Below are 18,510 nucleotides of genomic sequence, written 5' to 3'. Positions count from 1 at the left end.
CGCACCGGGATCCGAACCAGCAAACCCCGGGCTGCCCCAGCGGAGCGCGCGCACTTAACCGCTTGCACCACCGGGCCGGCCCCCCCACTGCCTTTCAGTGGAATCAATCCTTCATTCCCATGTTTATTCATTGAACATTTATTGAGCACCTACTGTGTACCAGGCACAAGTCTAAAGGGGAGCCACAGACAACTCAGGACAACACAATGAGCTCTCTGATGTGGGGAGCCCTGGGTACTGGGGGAACCTGGAAGAGGGGTCACTCCCTAAGCTGTGGAGTGCAGGAGAGGCTCCCTGGAGGAGGTGAAGCTTGAGTGGAGTCTAGAAGGTTGATTAAGAGTTAACCTGGGCAGAGAAGTGGGGGAAGTGTTCAAGGCAGGGGAAGTGGGAGACATGCATGACCTGTTCTTGGCGCTTCAATAGCAAAGTATGCTCTTAAGGTGGTGGTCAGAGGGGGTTCAGCAGAAGCAGGTCACAGTGGGCCTTGAGTCGCATTAAGGAGTTTGGGCTTTGTCCTGAAACTGGTGTAGGGAAACTGAAGAATTCTAAGTAGCATTGGCAAGATGGCCTCGGCTGCAGTTTGGAGCATAGATTAGAGGACCTAGCCTAGAAACGGCTGCAATGCTCCAGGTGAGGAGTGAGGAGGGTTTGCATTAGGCCACAGTAGTAGAATGCGAAAGGAGGCAATGGCTTCCAGTGACATCCAGCAGAATTGAGAGCTCTTGGAGAGCAATTGGAGGTGGCCAGTGAGAGAGAGGGACGTGCCTGGGGAGACTGTGGGTGGTGGTATTCCTAGACATGGAGGAAGCAGATAAAAGAAACAGGTTAGAGGCAGAACCAACATCTAGCTTTGGGCAAGGTGGATTTAAGGTGCCTGTAGGGGAATCCAAGAGGAGAAGAGCAGAAGACAGCTGGGTGCTGGGTCTGGAGCTCCACAGAGAGCTCCATCTAGGGTGGAGCCTGGTATTTTGAATCAAGGGCAGGGATTATTAACTTCAGTTCACAGATAAAGCTCAGCGAGATTAAGCAATTTGTCCATAGTTACACACCCATAAAGCAAGGACTTGAACTCAGATCTTTGGATTTCAAGGTCTGTGGTGTCCGTGACCCCCAAGTCTAATGCTAACTCCCCTCCCCCAGGATGCCCCAGCTTTTGCAAGGGGAGGGGGGTTGGGCAGGAGGAAGCAGCTGTCTGAATATGGTTCTATCTCCTCTCCATGTGCCTTCTGCCTGAAATTGCATATGCCCAGAACTTGCAGGCAGAGGCACTTCTAGGTGGCTTGGAGATATGAAGAGATGAGGAGAGAGAAATTCTTGTTTCTTGGTAACCACAAGCCCTCAACCCATGCACAATCAGCACACTGGTGGTTGTCAACATGTGAGAATGTCAACAACCCTGCAGTAGGCTGGGACTAGGTTGAGAGAGGCTCGTGCTACTACCACGGCCACTTCAGGGACTTGAGAACTGAGGTGCTGGGGACCCCTCCTACCTGGTACCGCTCATCTCCTTCCTTGACTAGCTGCTTCTGTCTTTGCAGTAGGTTCTGCCCCAGAGTGAGGAGGTCAGAGAGGCCTCAGTCCTAGGTGTGGCTGAAGCTTTCCACCTTTCGAAAATCAAATGAGCTGAGCTGGGCCCACAGCCTGGGAGCAAGGTGGTGTTGCAGTCCAGTACCTAGAGAAAAATCTTGTCTTAGCCCCAGTAATCACATCCTCAGAGAAGTGTGCCTTGATTCCCTTTTAAATCAGGCCTTTACACCTACTGTCTCTCAGGGTGGTGTTTTTTTTTTTTTTTTTTGGTGTGTGTATTTGTCTCCTCCACTGGACAGTAAGCTCCATAAAACCTGGACTGAGTCTGTTTCATCTGCTTGGCATGTTTCCTAACTCCTGACTCATACTGGTCAAATGAATGAATAAGTGAATGAATGCCCCCTAAGATCCAGGCTCTAGGCCTCACAGCAAAGGCGGCTCTTGTCTGTTTACTGAATGTGCTCCAGCTAGCAGAATGTCACTTTCAATTCTGCAATTGGTGTGGTGGCGGGGGGCAGGATGCATTAAGAGGTTCCTTCCCCCTCAGGAAACAGATGGTAAAAATGCTTAAAACACTGCTGTTTCCCCCAGTGCCCTCTGCACCCCCACCCTACCCCAACCAGCCGCAGACCCAGCTCCTTGTCCCCTAGGGCTGAAATGGAATCCCCTAGATGGGCTCTGGTAGTAGGTTCTCCTTCCTTCTAACTCTGGGTACCAAGCTGGGTGGGATGAAAATTCTGTATTTAGTGAACTATCTTCCGTCTTCTCTCCACAGACTTCCCAGCCTTCCTCAATCCTCTTCAACTGGTGCTCCTGCTCCCTTTTTAATACTCCGAACACCATTTCTCAGGCTGTAGCTTAATTCACTGTACTTCAATCCAGTAGCAACACATTCCTACTATGTGCCAGGCACTGGACCAGGCAGGGAGTGGAGGGAGTACACAGGTGAACAAGACATGAACCCCCCGCCCCCACCCAGGATTCACAGTTGATTGGAAGAAACAGACATGCCAGTTGACAATCTCAGTGTGGAGAGAAACCCATTTGGTTGGAGAACCAGGCCAGGGCTTGGGAAGTAGGTGGCTTTTATGGCAGGCAGCTAAAGGGTCTCAGGAATCCTCCTTTCTGAGATGGTGAAAGGCGTTCAGGTGGAGAAACGCAGAAGCAAAAGCACAGTTGGAAAGGGCTGGGCATGTGTGGGCAAGGACCAGTGGGTGCAGAACATGGAAGATAACCTGCAAAGGCTGGTGGAGGCTGCTCATGGAGGCTCTTGACTGTCAGATAAGGAGACTGATCTGAATGCAGTGGGCAATAGGGAACCATTGAAGGTTTATGAGCTCTGGAGTAACAGACTCTGAGCTATGCTTTAGGAAGGTTAATAGGGCTGTGAGGAGGATTCCCTGGGCAAGGGGGAGGCAGAGGCAGGGAGCTCAGTTACAAGGTTGTTCCCTTAGTGGAGGGGAGCACTAACCGGCTGTGGGAGGGCCGTGGCAGTGGGGTAGAAGGAATCGGCTCTCCCCTGTGATGACTGGCCTCTTCTTCTAACCACCCCCTCAGCCTGAGGATGCTTTGCCTTCCCCACTTCTCTTTTTGTTTTCTGGTTTTTCCCAGTTTAAGCAAAGAAGGAAATTCACAAACAAGAGGCTCCCCCTTCCTCTCCCTCCTCCAGGCTGGGTCTCTCTTGGCTCAGGTTCTCCTCTGCTGGGTCTTGGTATCTGAGGTCCCTCTGTAGGGTCTCTGACTGAGAGTCTCTCTTCTTGCTCCGTCCCTGTCTTCAGATGCCCACTCTCTGGGATCAGGGAGCTGTGCCTGCGCAGTCAGTTTGTCAATGAATCGTAGAAGCAGCACTGATTGTTCCTAGAAGATGCCTATCACCAAGGGACACCCAAAGGGAGGGGGGACCCTGCTCTTCCCCAAGGGAACTGACTTTGAGTGGGCCTACAGGACCCAAGCTAGTGAAACATTTAGAGATCGCTTGAGGGTTGGAATATTCTCCCAGCTCAGAGAGGACCAGGGAGACCTGTCTGCCCCACACAGCTGGTAGGTGCAGAAGGCCAGTGGCCTAGGGTTTTGCTTCAATGTAGTACCCCAGACATGGCACTTGGAGAAGGGAGAGCTGGGATCCAGTTGTGGGCAACTGTGCTGAGTTTCCGATTTGCGGTGGAGGAGCAGTCCACCAGAGAACTCTGGAGTTTTCTCCGGGTGAGGGGGAGGACATGGAGTCTGGGCCCCATTTTCCTTGCACCTCCAGGGCCCTGGACAGGTAGCTGGTTGTCACGGTGAAGTCCATAGTGCCCGCGAGGGGCCAGAGTCCCAGGGGATTCCCAGGCCCAGCAGGTGACTCGCGGGGCTTGCGTGACCTCATTGGCAAAGCTCGTCGCCCGGCCCTCCCCCGAGGGCGGGGCTCCAAGCCGGGGTTCGACCCGGACCCTGGAAGGCCGCCGAGTCCTGCCTCTGCCTGGCCCGGGTCGCGCCATGGGACAACTGATCGCCAAGTTGATGGGCATCTTCGGGAAACAGGGTAAGGGGCGCATGGGGCATCCGAGCGACCGCTTGGATCCGGATCCCACCGGGGGCTCCCTCGATCTGGGGTTGTCGGGGCGGATGCGGTGGAGGACCTGGGACTCGAGGGTCCTGTGGGCGCTCTTCGCCCGCTCCGCAGTCTCCCCTGCTCCCTCCCCGCCGGCTCCTCGAGGTCCCCGGGGCGCAGGGCTGGGGGAGTCTCCTTCCTCCCACCTAAACGCCGGCGCCGGTTTCCTGCCATGGTGACTTCGCGCTCGGTTCTTTCCCCAGACCCCTTCTCTTGGCAAGCCCAGAGCGCCCCGGATCTTATGGACAATCACTTTTCTGGAAATGTGGAGCAAGGGAAGTGGGGCTCAGCTCTCATTTCCACTGTCCGGGAGCGGTGCAAACGTCCGGGGCCCGGTGGGAAAGAAATCTGTCCAGTTGGATTTTTGTGGAGGAGGGGGGAGGGGGAGCAGAAGCGGTAAGGTGAGCAGAGGACCCCCAGCCTGCTGGGAACACTTGTCTCCTTCCTGGGAAGCCTGGTGGGGCACACAGTCCCTTGACTCTGCCCTTCCCTCGGATGCCTTCAGAGCACAAGGTTATCATCGTGGGACTGGACAACGCAGGAAAGACCACCATTCTCTACCAGTTGTAAGTGACTCTCCAGTGGCGGGGTTGGGGTGGGGGGGTCCTGGGCCTTCCCACCAGATTGACAGGCATTTGGACCAATCACCGGAGCCCTTCCCTGGGTTCCCGGGTTCCCCTGTAGCCAAGAGGAGTGATGGGGGGAACGCTGATGTGACCTTCCTGGTATAGTAGCCCCTCACTCAGTTCAGCGGCCCCTCGGCCTGGCATTCGAATTCTGCACGGTACGGGCAACCCCACTCCTCCCCTCCATTTACCCCCGGACCCCGCCAAACCCGGTTGCACTGTCGGAACCTGCCTCTTCTTCCAGCCTCCTTGCTCTTCGCCCCCCCTGGCGGCAGGTCCCTCCTTTTAAACTCCCGCACCCCACCTTTGCCTCTTAATTTTCTCCCCCTTCTGCAAACCCGAAGGAGAGCGCCAGCTCTGGGTCTGGCTGGGCTCTGTAGCTTCTGGTCTAGCAGAGTCTGGCACACGTGCTAAGTAAATAGCCATCGGAGCGTCTCCCCATGTTCACTCTCCGGATGGCATCTCTCCCGATTGGGAGCCTCCAGAGTATTTACTTAGGACATATTTTCCCCTGAAAAAGTAATGTATGTAAATGGTCTTTAAAAGTTAGAAGAAAAGAAAAATCCAAACAGTACAAGAGTATATAGTGAACAGTAAATTCCCCTCTCGCTCCTAACTCCCAGTTTTACTTCACAGACCTTCCAGAAGCATTCCTTACATATAAAAACGGGTGTTTTCTACGTCGCTTTAAACACGGCATCTCTCTGATGGCCCCCACTTGTGTCTGTCTCGTTTTTTCAATCCCTTGCTACTCCAAGTGTGGTCCACAGACCAGCAGCACTGGCATCATCTGGAAGCTTGTTAAAAATGCAAAACGCTGGGCCCCAGCCCACACCCACTGGATCAGAATCTGTATTTTAACAAGACGCTCAGGTGATTCAACTCCCAGGTGATGTTAAAGTTTGGGGAGACAGCTCTAATTAGTCTCCCCTCTCTGGGGGCCACGCCAAGGCAGCCCTTAGCCTTACTCCTGTCTGCGTTCCCCCATGCCCAGCAGAGGCCGGGTAAACTGGGCCTGAGTTGTTCTGAGTTAGATTCAGCCTGACTTGTGAGCAGAGGGTGGGGGCCAGAGCTGGGAGTGGACAGGGCTGAGCTCTTGGTACCCTCTCCTACCTCCCTAGCCTGATGAATGAGGTGGTCCATACGTGTCCCACCATCGGTAGCAACGTGGAGGAGATTGTTCTGCAAAAAACGCACTTCCTCATGTGGGACATAGGGGGACAGGAGGCTCTGCGCTCCACCTGGAACATGTACTACTCCAACACTGAGGTGAGGAGGGCACCGGGGCTGGAGCCGCTGTGTGATTTTAGCCAGTCACTTAACCTCTCTGAGCCTTGGTTCTCCCACTGATGAGATGGAGATCATAATAATGACCTCCCTGAGTTATGAAAATTAAATAATAAAACAATAGCTAATACATATGTGTCAAATACTTAATGCAGAACAATGCCTGTTAAAATTTTTAATACTTCCTGGCAGCTTTGTCTGCTTGCTGGCAGTTTTCTGTTCGATGAGTTGGATGGGGTAGGCCCTTTGTCTCCAGGGGCCTTACCTTCTCACTGTGGCAGTAGCAGAATTCAGTGGTTTAATTCTGGAGTGAGACAGAGCTAAGTTCAAATTCCAGCAGTGCCACTCACCAGCTGTGTGGCTGAGGGCAAGATACGTCACCCCACTGAACCTCAGTCTCCTCGTCTGTAAATGGGGATCATAATAGTTCCAGTTCCGCAGGGGTGTGGTAAGGCCAAAATGCAGTCATGAGTGCCCAGGGCTTCGCGTGGCCTCTGGCACACATCAGAGGTTGTGCTGTGTGCTCCCCATGTCTGGATGGAAAAGGGAATTAAAATGGGACTAGGCCACTGAGATCTTGAGACTGGACAGTTTGTTTTCTGTGGGGCTGGCGTCAGGGCAATGCAGAAGCCAATGGAGGAGCACAATAGCAGGAGACATGTTCACCAAAGAGAAAGCCCACCACTCACGGTTCCCCTCTGCTGGCCAGTTCATCATCCTTGTGATTGACAGCACGGACCGGGACCGGCTGCTGACCACTCGGGAGGAGCTGTACAAGATGCTGGCCCATGAGGTAAGCCCCCTGCAGCTGGGAGAGGGCCCAGTGTACCAGCTGTGTGACATCAGCCTACTCACTGAGCTTCTCTGAGCTTCATTCCTGATGGCCCAGTCTCTGAGAGCCTCTCTCCCAGGAGCTTGGGCGGGGCTCGTTTATCCCAGATGAAGGGCAATGACGCCCTCAGCACAACTAATCACAGAAGTCGGAGTTGCTGGTTCAGGTCCTGACCCCACCTCTCACTCACTGTGGGACACCAGACAACTTACTTCACCTCTCTAGTCCTCACTTTCCCCAAGTGTAAATTGGGGAGGATCCTCAAATTCCTACCTCATGAGATTGTTGTAAGGATTACATGAGCTGGTAGGGGGGCATCCCACGAGCTGTCGGTGTCATTTGATGTGGTTGCTGTGTTGGAGCTGGGCCCCCATCCCCATCCCAGCTGGGCATGGACCTCTCTTGCCGGGACAGCAGGGGAGCCAGGCAGTGGGAAGGGAGGCTGGGCCCTGGCAGGCTGATTGGGGCTGGGCTCCTCTGTCCACAGGCTCTTCGAGATGCTTCCGTCCTGATCTTTGCCAACAAGCAGGACATGAAGGACTCCATGACCACTGTGGAGATCTCCCAACTCCTCACTCTTAGTGCCATCAAAGACCACCCGTGGCACATACAGGGCTGCTGTGCCCTCACCGGGGAAGGGTTAGTGGCTGCCCCACCTGGACCTCCAGGGCCTGGCCCCACCAATGGGCGATTGACCATCAGAACTCTCTCCTGTCAGAATCCGGCTCATAGTTATCTCCTGGGCCAAATCAGTTGAGCACCTGCCTATAGTTAGGATGCTGTGGGTAAGCGGTGAGCAAGACAGAGTCCCTACTCTCAAGGGGCTTGTTCTAGTGGGGAGAGAGATGACGCTCCACCTACACGCAAACGTTTTAGGTTCTGATAAACGCTATGAAGAAAGTGAAATTGGATAACAGTGATAGAGGGGCGGGACGGGTCTGACTTAGCTCTGGTGGTCAGAGACGGCCTCCACTAGGAGGTGACTTTTGAGCTGAGACCTGAACAAAGAGGAGAGAGCCATGGGAAGACCTGGGAGACAAGCCTTCCAGGCAGAGATCACTGACTCTTTCTGACCTTGAGTTTCCCTATCTGTAAAGAAGAGAGTGATTATATCTACTCCCTCCCAAAGCTTCTGTAGAGAGTAAACGATACCATTCAGTCAACATTTATTGAGCACCTGTTTTGTGTCAGGCTCCATTCTAGGCACCCGAGAAACAGTATTGAACAAAACAGACAAAAATCCATGCCTTCAAGGAACTTACTTTCCAGCGGGGGGAAAGAGACAATAAAGAATGAAAATAAGAAAAATATATAGTAAGTTAAAAAGTGCTGAGTGCTAAGTGGAAGAATCGAGTAAGAAAGGGAGATGGATGGATGTGGGGGAGTGTTGCAGTTTTACATAAGGTGTCCAGAGAGGGGCCGCTGAAGAGGTAGCTGCTGAGTAAACACCTGAAGGATGTGAAGGAGCTAGGTCACGGTCACAAGGTCACGGTCACCTAGAGAGGGCCTTGCATCAGGCCTGGAGAGTTCCCTTTCCTCTTCCCTCTCAAGTGGAATTGCAGCAGGCTGATTGAAGCCTGCCTGGTTGAAGAAGGGGAGACTTTAGGCAGGTCAGCCCAAGGAACCACACGTTTCTGGCAGTGTCCTTGCCACCCCCTTGGCCAGGAGGATCCCCCACCAACCCACAGTCAGTTCGATTCAACGGGCATTTCCTAAGTACCTCCGATGTGCCGTGCACTATGCCAGGTGGGACAGACATGACCAAGATCCCACCCTTGCTCTGGAGTTGCTCACAGTCTAACGGAAGAACTTGCTTATGGAGCCTCTTCCCAGGCCTTTGAAGTCACCCTGGCACTGCCCCAAGTGATGGGAAGGGGCAGTGGAGCCTTGCCCAGAGACACTGCAAAGGTGGGTCTCCAGGACACTTCCTCAGAGAAGCCCTCCCTGACTCCCAAACAACCAGAGGTCTCTATACATCCCCTTCCTAACCTTTATCACAGTATGTAGTTATAGAATTATTTGTTCGCTCATTTGTTTAACATCTGTCTCCTCTGCTAGACTGTAAGCCCCAGAGGGTGTGTCTGTTTTTTCACCAGTAACCCCTAGCACAATATCTGATGCATAATAGGTAGTCAGTCTGTTTATGTTTGTTGATTGAATGATTGGATGTAACTTTGGTCGCCCCCTCAGTTGGCTCTGGCAGGGGCTGGGGGCTTGAAGGCCACCATGCTGACCCTTGCCCTGTTCCTCCCTCCCTGCAGGCTGCCCGCCGGGCTCCAGTGGATGCAGTCTCGGGCCACTGCCAACTGATGTCCCAGCCTGAGGCCAACCAGAAACTGGGGGGGTTTTGCAAGAACTACGTGGGTGGAAAACCCAAATGACTATTTATTACTTTTCCGTGATTCTCTGGTGGGACCAGGGGCAGCTGTGGACAGTGAGATTGCCATGGTCCACCCAACCCCTCACCGAGGAGCTAGACTGCACACCCCGAATTGTGGCAGACAGGACAGCAGAGAAGGCTGCCCCTTGCTCCATGGAAGTGGCTGTCCTTCTTGGAGACACCAGGGAAGCTGTTGGACGTGTTTTGGGATTAGGAAGTGGAGTCCCCCTCCCCTCAGCCCTCAACCTCTCTGTAGGAAAAATGGCAGCGGGGGGCCGGGCAGAGTAAGAGACCCCTAGAATTGCTCTTTATTTCCTAGAACCCCATCCCAGGTTTCTGGCCCCTCAGCCGTCTTTGGGCAAAAGAGATTCCAGAAAGGTGAAGAAGATGGGCTCAAGGGAAGGAGGGCAGAGCCAAAAGCTGGGAGGAGGACAGGACATCCCAGACAGAGACAGGCCTTCGTACTGCAGGGAGTCCCACTCCTCCCTGGCCTTCCAGTTCCCTCTGAGATGCCTGCTCTGACCACAGCTTTTGAGCTTTAAGCCACCCCATCCTAGGCCCTTCACTCCCAACGTCCTGCCACTGTGATTCCCACTCCCAAATGTCCCAGATCCCTGTAGCGTCTGCTTATCTTGTCTGTCTTTTTGTAATGATTTTTTTTCACATTATATTAGAATTTTTAGAAAGAAACGCTGCTGAAAACTGCTCACCTCTTATTTCTGCCTGTTTCTTCTGCCTGTGCCTCAAACTGGCTTTTGGTTTTTGTACAAAGCTCTCAGGCAGGGGGAAATCTGCCTTGGCAATGGAGGAGGCGCTGCCTCAATCCATCTGGCTAGGGGCCTGGCTCCTGGGCCCCAGGTTCTATGGCTCTCTGCCAGGGGACTGACACCTGGCTTGCCGGGCTGCGGAGCTCCCGGCTCTGCCCCTGCCTAGGGGAGCGAGTGGTTTGACACTGACTCTTGGAGGAGAGGAGGAGGGGCCCTTGGAGCTGGAAAAGCCCAGGAGTCCTATCTAGGTAGAGATGGAGGCAGAGTGGAAACGCAGGCTGCCCATCTGTATACAGGGAGCAGTGCTATTACCCCAGAAGACCTGGTATGGTTCTGTGGTCAGTGGATCTCTCTCCTTCTCAAGTCAGGCAGTGAACATCTTGGAGAGAGTGTGGACACAGATATAGAGAGCCCAGGAAGAACTCAGGAATTCTAGCCATCCTCACTCAGATTCTGTGTTCTTTCCTTTAGGTTCGCCTGGCACAGTCCTCAGATAAAAACACAATCAAGTTAATATCATTCCCTTATTCCACAGAAATTCATTCTAATAAAAGAGGTACAGCACCTCGGGGGTATAGCTCAGTGGTAGAGCATTTGACTGCAGATCAAGAGGTCCCCGGTTCAAATCCGGGTGCCCCCTCTCATTCCTGGAGTTTTACTGTTTTCTTAGTCCTGCGGTCACCTCTTCAAGTTCTCTTGCAGGCGAGAGGGGATCAGCCTGCAGCCCTGCCAGCATTTTTTGCAGGCGGGTTAGGATGGAGTCTCCGGGCTTGCCAACCCACGTGCTCAGACTGTGTGCTTCTAAGGGTGGAACGCAGTGCGAGTGAGGGCCAGGAGCTCCGGGTCGACCCCTGGACGGTACAGAAGGCCACTCGAGTAATGGCAGGGCGGAGACGGGCGCGCCCCTAGGTCGGCCTGCCCGGTGACCCGACGGCTGTTCTCAGGGAGCGAGGCTGAGTTTCTAAGGGCCGGCTTGGGCTGGGGAAGGAAGGCCCGGAGAAGCCCGCGTGAGCATATGGGACGGAGAGAGGGCCGCCGAGAAGCCGTAAGAGGGCTCTAGCAGAACACGAGAGGGGTACCCCGGCCCAGAGGAACGCCCCCGCAGTGAGGGATCTCGAGGGACTTCCCCTCGCATATTGCCAAATTGCATTTTTCATACACCATCGGTAGAAATCTGTAGCTCAAAGCTTCAGGAAGCAAACCCTGCGTCCAAGAGAGTAATCTCTTGACATTTATAATCTTTCCAACTCTTGTAAACGTGGAACCTCACTTCCGTTGGAGGGCTCCTCACGGCGCCTGCGCAGCAGTAGCGCCAAGAGGCTACCCACGGCAACTCGCCGACAGAGGGGGTATAGCTCAGTGGTAGAGCATTTGACTGCAGATCAAGAGGTCCCCGGTTCAAATCCGGGTGCCCCCTTGGCGCTGTTTTTCCGCAGGCCTCATTCTTTGTATTGAGCTACAACTTACTTTAAAACTTTTTGTTTTTTCTTCCACATTTATGCTGACAATTCCTCCGCCACTTCTCTTTTGGGCAGACGAGAAACGGTGAGACAGTGCAAAAAAGGGGAATTCTCCAGCAGTGGCTCTCAAAATGTGGTCTTGGGACTATTACTTGGGAATGTTAGAAATGCAGATTCTTGGCCTCATCCCAGAACTACTGAATTAGAAACTTGGAGGTGGTACCTAGAAATCTGTGTTTTAATAAGCTCTCCAGGTGAGGCCGATGAACGCTCAAGTTCTAGAGGCTTACATTTTTAAAAATTTACAGGTCATTTGCTTCTAATTAATTTCAAGTTGCTGTTTCAGGCTGAGCCTTATAAGAGATCTTATAAGACAGACTGCGGAGCATCCTGGACAGGGGAATATACGAAGAGACCGGGGCTGGAGCTGGAATTCCGTCCTGGGACCTCTCACTTGACCTCCTGGAAGGTAGGGGTGAAGAGATGTGGATCCGCCGGGCCGGAGCGGGGGGTCGTGGACAGCGCCTGGGCAGGTCTGGAAAAGCGAGGGATACCGCAAAGCACACGCGTTGCGGCTCGTCACGCGGCCACTAGGGGGCAGCAAGAAACCGCAGCTGGACGCGGCACCCTATTTGATCCTATTTAAGAGTCGACAAAATCGGGATTTAAATTAGACAACGCGAAGAACTTACAGACAGTTCTTGCCTTGTCACATTGTAAGGGAATAGAAAGTTTAAGGTTGGAGGAGGTCGTTCCTGGGACCCTGGGTCCTAAAGAAGGAGGAACTGGGATTCTGCGAGATTAGAGTCTTTAGTTCTTGTTTCCTTCTCAGGTCCTCTCTTTGGCCTCAGTGTCAGGGAACTCATCTCTTCCAGCCCGCACTGTTCCTTCTCCTGTCCCCACGCGTATCCCTCTTCCTGGGGAATTCCGCAGTGGCGCTCAGCGTCCATGCCCTTCCTCTCCGCGATTTCCAGTCCGTAGGCCCCAGCCCCGTAGAAGCCAGGTGCCCCCTCACCCCTCACTCTCCCACCCTCCAGCGCTCCAGCTCCTTGCTATCGCACGAAGTAGGTCAAGGGAGGGAAGAGGCACCTCCGTGTCCTGACCTGATTCCCTGCCGTCTATTAAATCTCCTAAATTGCGGGTATTTTTATTCTGTCCTGGAAGAAAAATAATGATCTCTCCCCAGAGCCTGTCATGAGGTGTGGCAGGTCAGGTGAGGCATCTCCTTGCTTAGAAGATTGATTGGGTGGGGCCCTGAGCAGGCCTGGGGTCCCCAGAGAGGAGGGTGGCCTCGGTCATTCTCGGGGGGTGGGGAGAGATCCAGGCTGTTTCAAAGTAGGGGTGAGCCCAGGCCCCCTCCGCCCCCATGTCCGCCGGGCTGGGGCGCAAGATGGTGCTGGAAATGGGGGGCGGCGGGGTAAAGTGGAGAGGAACCGTGGGAGGGGGTGGAATTCAGGCCTCTGCTGGGCAGAGAAGCTGGGGGTCTCTGCGGCAAGGGGAGATTCCGGGGATGGGGATGGGCATCAGAAACCCACAGAACTCTGAGGAACAGCCCAGAAAGTCGAGAAACCTGGTGGAGCTGGATGAGGGGCATGGCAGGAGCCCATGGCAAGAGGAAGGGGCGCCGGTCGCTTCCTGGGGTCTGGCCCCAGGGTCTTCCCTCCGCGGTTTTCGCCAGGGGAGTGGAGGAGGGGAAGGGAGGCAGGAGCAAGGTGCGGTGGGGAGGAGGGGGCAGTGATGCTCTTCTGGGCTTCTCCCAGCCCGAGGGTCCCCTGCTCTGCCCCCCTACTCCGCCCCCCACCCCCCGTCTCGGGAGCGGCTGCGGGCGCTCCCGGGGAGCGCTGGGGCGGGCGGGGCGGGCTGGGGGCAGACTCGGGGGGAGCTCCGGGCGCCGCGCCCCCCCGCCCCGCCCCCGCCCCGTCCGCGCTCCGGGAGCCCGCCGCCGCCCCGCTCGCTCGCGCTCCCGCCGCTCCCGCCGCCGCGCCCAGCCCCGCGCTCCGCCGCCTCCGCGCCGCCCACCCCTCGGCCACCAGCCCCGGGACTGCGCCACCCGAGCCCGGGCCGCCTCCGTCGCCAGGGCCGGGGCAGCAGCGGGCCGGGGGCGGGTCCGCCACCGACCATGCGGGGCAAGCTCTGGCTCCTGGTGCTGGTGCTCAGCGGGGCTGCCCGGGCGCTCAGCCCCCAGCCCGGAGCAGGTAGGACTGGCCGGAGTTGGCCCTGGTGGCCGGGGGGCGGGGAGGGGCAGGCAGGCGTGGGTATGGGCTGGACTGACAGGCGGGCGAGGTCGGGGGAAGGGGTATTGTCCGCGGGAGGGCAGGAGCCCTGTGGGCTGTGGCAGGTGGACAGGGACCCCACTTTGCCAAACACAAAGGGTATGTGAGCGAGCCTGCAGGCATCAGACGCTGATGCCCCAGCCTCTCCTCCCCTCCTGGAAGGACACTGGAGGGACCCCAGTAGAGGGACTCCAAAAGGCAGTGGGCTCTGGCCCCGGAGGAGACAGTGGGAGAGTCATAGAAACCCCTGGTCACCTCGGGCGAGGCTGAGTTCTGATGAGATGCGGAGCCTGGGGCGCCTCCTGCCCCAGCTTTGCCTCGTCTTTCCCCCACCCCAAGCTGACCAGGTTGGATCTGAGTCAGAGTTGGGGGCTGGGTGGGAGCAGCCAGGGGGATGATGGAGACCCAGTATCTCTCTCCCCGCGAGGACGGTAGCCACCTGACGCCTTCCTCACTGTTTGATACCTGGAGAGCAGTCCTGGGCCCAGGAAGACGCAACTTGCTGCTCCCCAACCCCCCAGCCTCCAGGGTCCTCCTGTCACTCCTGCTCTGCTCTGCCGTGGTGAACCTTGGCCTTTAGCTGCTCTGGCTCTAGATGGGGGGCGGGGGGGGGGGCTCCTATCCTGCGCGCTCCTCTTCCCCTACACCAGTTCTCAATCATCTCTCCCACCTGGAAGTCCTTTCTGAGATCTACTTTGAGTCCCTCATGTTATAAAAGGAGAACTATTTTTCAACACATAATTTTACATTCTCTTCCTTTCTCCTCATGCACCCAGACATTCTCTGGGGTTGGGGAGGTGGGTAATTTGCCATCAAGCCTCTTGACAGAGAGAATTGGGGAGACAGCGCTCTATGCCTCGCTAGCACAGATGACCCTCAGATGGGATGGAGTGGGTGGGGGTGTTGGCAAAGGTGATGCTGTGGTTGGGCTGATGTGTCTCAGGGGTGTGCTGGCATCAGGCACAGCACCAGTAACAGCATTCTTGACTTTAATGGTCCCTGTATGTAGCTGAGAGGCCTGGGTCCTTGTTGAGAAGGAGAGTGGGGAAGGGTGCTGATGGTGGGGGTGTGGGCAGAGAGCAGTGGCAGTTATTCTGGCAAGAGGCTGCTGGTGCAGAACCACCAGTTTTCTGGGGGACCACCCAGAGAGAGGCCAGATACTTGGCTTCTAGTCCCAGCATCTCACTTGCTGTGTGACCTTGAGCAAGTTACTTCCCTTCTCTGGGCCTATTTATAAGTGAGGACTTATAGAGTGAGGCCATGGGCAAAATCTTTGACTCTTGGTAGCGGGATCATGAGAGATCTTTTTTCTTTTTTATTATTGTCTTTCCTTTTCAGGTTTGTTATGATGTGTATGGGTAATTGATAATTTTTTAAAAATCACTATAAAAAGGAAGGAGTTGGGGGCCGGCCCGGTGGCACAGGCGGTTAAGTGGGCGTCCTCCACCACGGCGGCCCGGGGTTTGCTGGTTCAGATCCCAGGCACGCACCGACACACCGCTTGGCAAGCCATGCTGTGGCGGCGTCCCGCATAAAGTGGAGGAAGATGCGCATGGATGTTAGCGCACGGCCGGTCCTCCTCGGCAAAAAGAGGAGGATTGGCAGATGTTAGCTCAGGGCCGATCTTCCTCACATACACAGAAAAAAAACAGAAGGGGTTGGACAGGTCTGTTTTTGAGGCCCTCTGCAGCCCCAGCTTGGTGGGATCTTCTGAACTCGAGATGTGACTAGGTTGATGACAGAGGGCTCTGAACCCCTGATTGAGTTGGGAGAACCACGGAGATGGTTGGGGAAGGGGCACTGGGGTGTCACAGGGATGCGCTGAGGGATGGCAGCCAGATCCAGGCCTGGCTGAGGGCTGCCTCTTCAGAGTCAGGCTGGGGTTGTAGACACCTGGGGAGGCCAGGCAGAGGGGCAGCAGAGACTTGAATCACATCTCTAAGTAGAGGGCACCCTGTGTTGGCTTTGACAGAGATTCAGCTGGGAGAAATGGACCTTCTCTGCAGCGGGAAAGATTACTTAGAGCTAAGGAAGCTTCAGGAAGCCAGACGGGGCAGCTGTTGACTCGCAGTCCAGTGGTTTTTTCACAAGGTCAGGCTGGCTGTGAGGGAAGGCCTGTGTGGAGGCAGGGGGGTCTTCTGGGGAGGACAGATGTGGGCATGGGACATTCTGGGGGAGGGTCGCTAAGGAGGGACAGCCTGGCTCTAGTCGGTAGTGGAGCCCTTGTGACCAGTGAAAGGGCAGCAGGAGATGGCCCTGAAGGGGTGCTGCCATCCAGCCCCAAGGCTCCGAGTCCTCTGGGCCGGGGGGCCTCAGGAGGGAGCTGAGATCTCCCCTCCCTCCTGGTGGATCGGCTGGTCTGGTGGAGCTTTGAAACTTCATCCATCGTTAAAATGGGACCAGGAGAGAGAAGATGAGTGACCCAAAGATATAGTCAAGGGGCGGGGAGACCAGGAGAGACTGACAGACAGACAGATGAACAGACAGGAAGATGGCCTTGGGTGCACAGAGCGAGCGGGGGCACCGAGGGTCTGGCCCAGGTGGAACCAGAGGTGCCTAAAACAGACCTAGAAGGAAGAAGCAGCTGGAGGGGGCATCTTGGCCTGGGGGTCAGGAGAGCAGGCCCAGCACCAACCCCTGGTGACCCTGGCACTTCCTCCTTTCTCTGAGCCTTGGTTTCTCCTTCTGTAAAATGGAGTTTGGACCAGATTGTCTTTAGGGCCTCTTGTAGCCATGATTCTGCTTCCAGCCTCCTCCTCGCCCACCAGGAACTTCCAAATAAACCAAGACTAAAACACAAACTTCTTACAGCGGCCATCAGACAGCCTCTCCCCCACCCTCCACACCTGCCCTCCCTCTCCCCATGTCCATCCCTCAACACATTCAGGCTGCTGTCCCCTCAGATCTTCAGGGAACTGGCTTCTCACCCAGGTCTCAATCAGCTCAAGGGCCACCTCCTCAGGGAGGTCCACCCTGATAGCTCTGTCTAGAGCAGCAAGAACTCCCAACACTTTCGTCTGTCTTATACCTTCATAGAGCTTATCACGACCTCACATTGTCTTATTTGTTGCATTATTCATTTTGTCTGTGTCTCTCCCAACTAGAAACTTCATGGGCACAGAGATTGTGTCTGCCTGTTCACTGATGCCCCAGCACCCAGCACAGTGGGTCTCACAGTAGGGTCTCATTAAATGTGTATTGAATGAGTGAATGAATCAGAGGTGGTCTCAGACTCCAGACTCTCCCCTCGAGAGAAACTCAGAGAGCCAAACTCTTCTTCTCTCTTCTCTTCTCCTCTGAGCTACGTGGTGGTCCCCTCCTGCCAGTTCCTCATGCCTCCCTCCCTCTGCCCAGATGAGGGTCCTTGGTGGGAACCTGCATGCCAGCAGGAGGGGAAGAGGTGCAGTTGGGGGCTTTGTAACTAGGAGGCAGGATTTCAGCTCTCAAGCCCCTCGGAAAGTCGGTCCTCATGGGAAACACGGGGAAGACGGGAGGACTTTGCTGGGTGCTTTGTGTACATTATTTTGTTAAAGATTCAAAAGGACCTACCAAGTGTAGGTTTTATCATCCCCATTTTACAGATGAGGAAACTGAGGCTTAGAGACATTATGCAGTTTGTCCAACGTCACCCTCAGTAAGTAGTGGATTCAGGGTTCAGTCTCGAGCTCGTATGACTCCAACCTTCTGCTCTTTTATTGCTGTGATATTACAGTGAGGGTTTCCAGTGGGGCTGTGCCTCAAGGGAAGGGTCTGCTCAGCCCTGTGGATCTCAGGTACTCAGGGCATTTAAAGATGCCCTTCTCCCTCCCTCCCTTCTTCCTCCCTTCCTCCCTCCCTTCCTCCCTTCCTTCCTCCCTTCCTTCTTCCCTCCCTCCCTCTCCCTTCTTTCCTCCCTCCCTCCTTCCTCCCTCCCTTCCTCCCTTCCTTTCTTCCTTCCTTCTTCCCTCCCTCCCTCCCTCACTCTCCCTTCTTTCCTCCCTCCCTCCTCTCTCCCTCCCTTCCTCCCTTCCTTCCTTCCTCCCTTCTTCCCTCCCTCCCTTCCATTATCCACGTGTGCTTACTGAGCATTTGCTCTGTGTCAGGCACCTGGAGCCTGCAGATGCACAGGCAGCAGTAATATGTCAGGATAAGGGCCAGGATAGGTGCATGTAGCATTTGGGACAAGGGGGAGAGATGTCAGGGATGCACTGGGAAGAAGTGACATCTCGTGAGACTTGAAGGATGAGCAAGAGCTCCTCAGAAGAAGGGTTTCTTTCAGGAGCAGAGTAGTCCTGGCTGAGAAAACTGCACATGTGAAGCCCCTTGGCCAGAGAGAACAGGGCTGGGTCCTGGAGAGGGCTTTAGGGAGACAGGAGGCTGGAGGAAAGAGCCGAGAGCCGGTCACGAAGGGCCTCGAATGCCGGGTGGAGGAGCTGGGCCTTCAGCCTGAGGGCTGTGGCAAGCTGGAAACATGGGAGGGGTGGAATCAAGTTTGTCCTCTAGATGGGATGCTCTGGCGGGAGACCAGCTGGAGGGCATTAGGGTGGAGGCTAGAGTAGCTGCTGGACTGAGAGGTGCCCTGGGACTGGAATGGCAAGCTTGGGTGATGGGTGGCATGAGGTGGCTGGGCCCAGGTGCTGGGGTGGCACGATCTGGCGTCCCGAAGTCAGCCCATTGCTTCTTGCCCCAGAGCAGGGCAGTGGCATGTGAAGAGGGTGGGGACACTACTGCTGGGTTGCCCCCCTGCATGCCGGGGGCCCAGCCTCCCAGGGCAGCTCCCAGGGTCAGG

The 18,510-nt window shown here is 55.3% G+C and overlaps 2 protein-coding genes and 2 non-coding genes across 12 annotated transcripts in view; all 4 read left to right on the top strand.

Annotated features, from left to right (window-relative positions):
- The first annotated feature begins 22 nt into the window (after positions 1 to 22).
- ARL5C (ADP ribosylation factor like GTPase 5C) lies at positions 23 to 10,675 on the top strand. Of its 8 annotated transcripts, none has more exons than XM_058560838.1 (6): positions 23 to 4,048; positions 4,623 to 4,683; positions 5,865 to 6,012; positions 6,740 to 6,823; positions 7,350 to 7,501; positions 9,124 to 10,675. In XM_058560838.1, the coding sequence occupies exons 1-6, from the start codon at positions 4,003 to 4,005 to the stop codon at positions 9,170 to 9,172; spliced, it is 540 nt and encodes a 179-aa protein (XP_058416821.1). In that variant the 5' UTR covers positions 23 to 4,002; the 3' UTR covers positions 9,173 to 10,675. The 8 variants fall into 8 exon arrangements, with proteins under 8 accessions (XP_058416821.1, XP_058416818.1, XP_058416819.1 ...); XM_058560835.1 differs by having other exon boundaries at positions 7,350 to 7,654; XM_058560836.1 differs by having other exon boundaries at positions 7,350 to 7,647; positions 9,124 to 9,187.
- On the top strand, positions 10,578 to 10,649 carry TRNAC-GCA (transfer RNA cysteine (anticodon GCA)). The gene has a single exon. It is a non-coding gene; the product is annotated as a tRNA-Cys (tRNA).
- Positions 10,676 to 11,354: 679 nt separating the features above from the next.
- On the top strand, positions 11,355 to 11,426 carry TRNAC-GCA (transfer RNA cysteine (anticodon GCA)). Its single transcript has one exon. It is a non-coding gene; the product is annotated as a tRNA-Cys (tRNA).
- Positions 11,427 to 13,438: 2,012 nt separating this feature from the next.
- The window catches only part of PLXDC1 (plexin domain containing 1), a 60,656-nt gene continuing 55,584 nt past the window's right edge, over positions 13,439 to 18,510 (top strand). For both annotated transcript variants that reach the window (XM_058560826.1, XM_058560825.1), the window contains exon 1: positions 13,439 to 13,664. In XM_058560826.1, the coding sequence (XP_058416809.1) occupies positions 13,589 to 13,664 (76 nt within the window). In that variant the 5' untranslated portion in view covers positions 13,439 to 13,588. The remainder of the gene's footprint in view (positions 13,665 to 18,510) is intronic.

Source organism: Diceros bicornis, chromosome 18, assembly GCF_020826845.1.
Source record: "Diceros bicornis minor isolate mBicDic1 chromosome 18, mDicBic1.mat.cur, whole genome shotgun sequence".
Taxonomy (NCBI): domain Eukaryota; kingdom Metazoa; phylum Chordata; class Mammalia; order Perissodactyla; family Rhinocerotidae; genus Diceros; species Diceros bicornis.
This window is presented reverse-complemented; position numbering and strand designations above follow the sequence as displayed.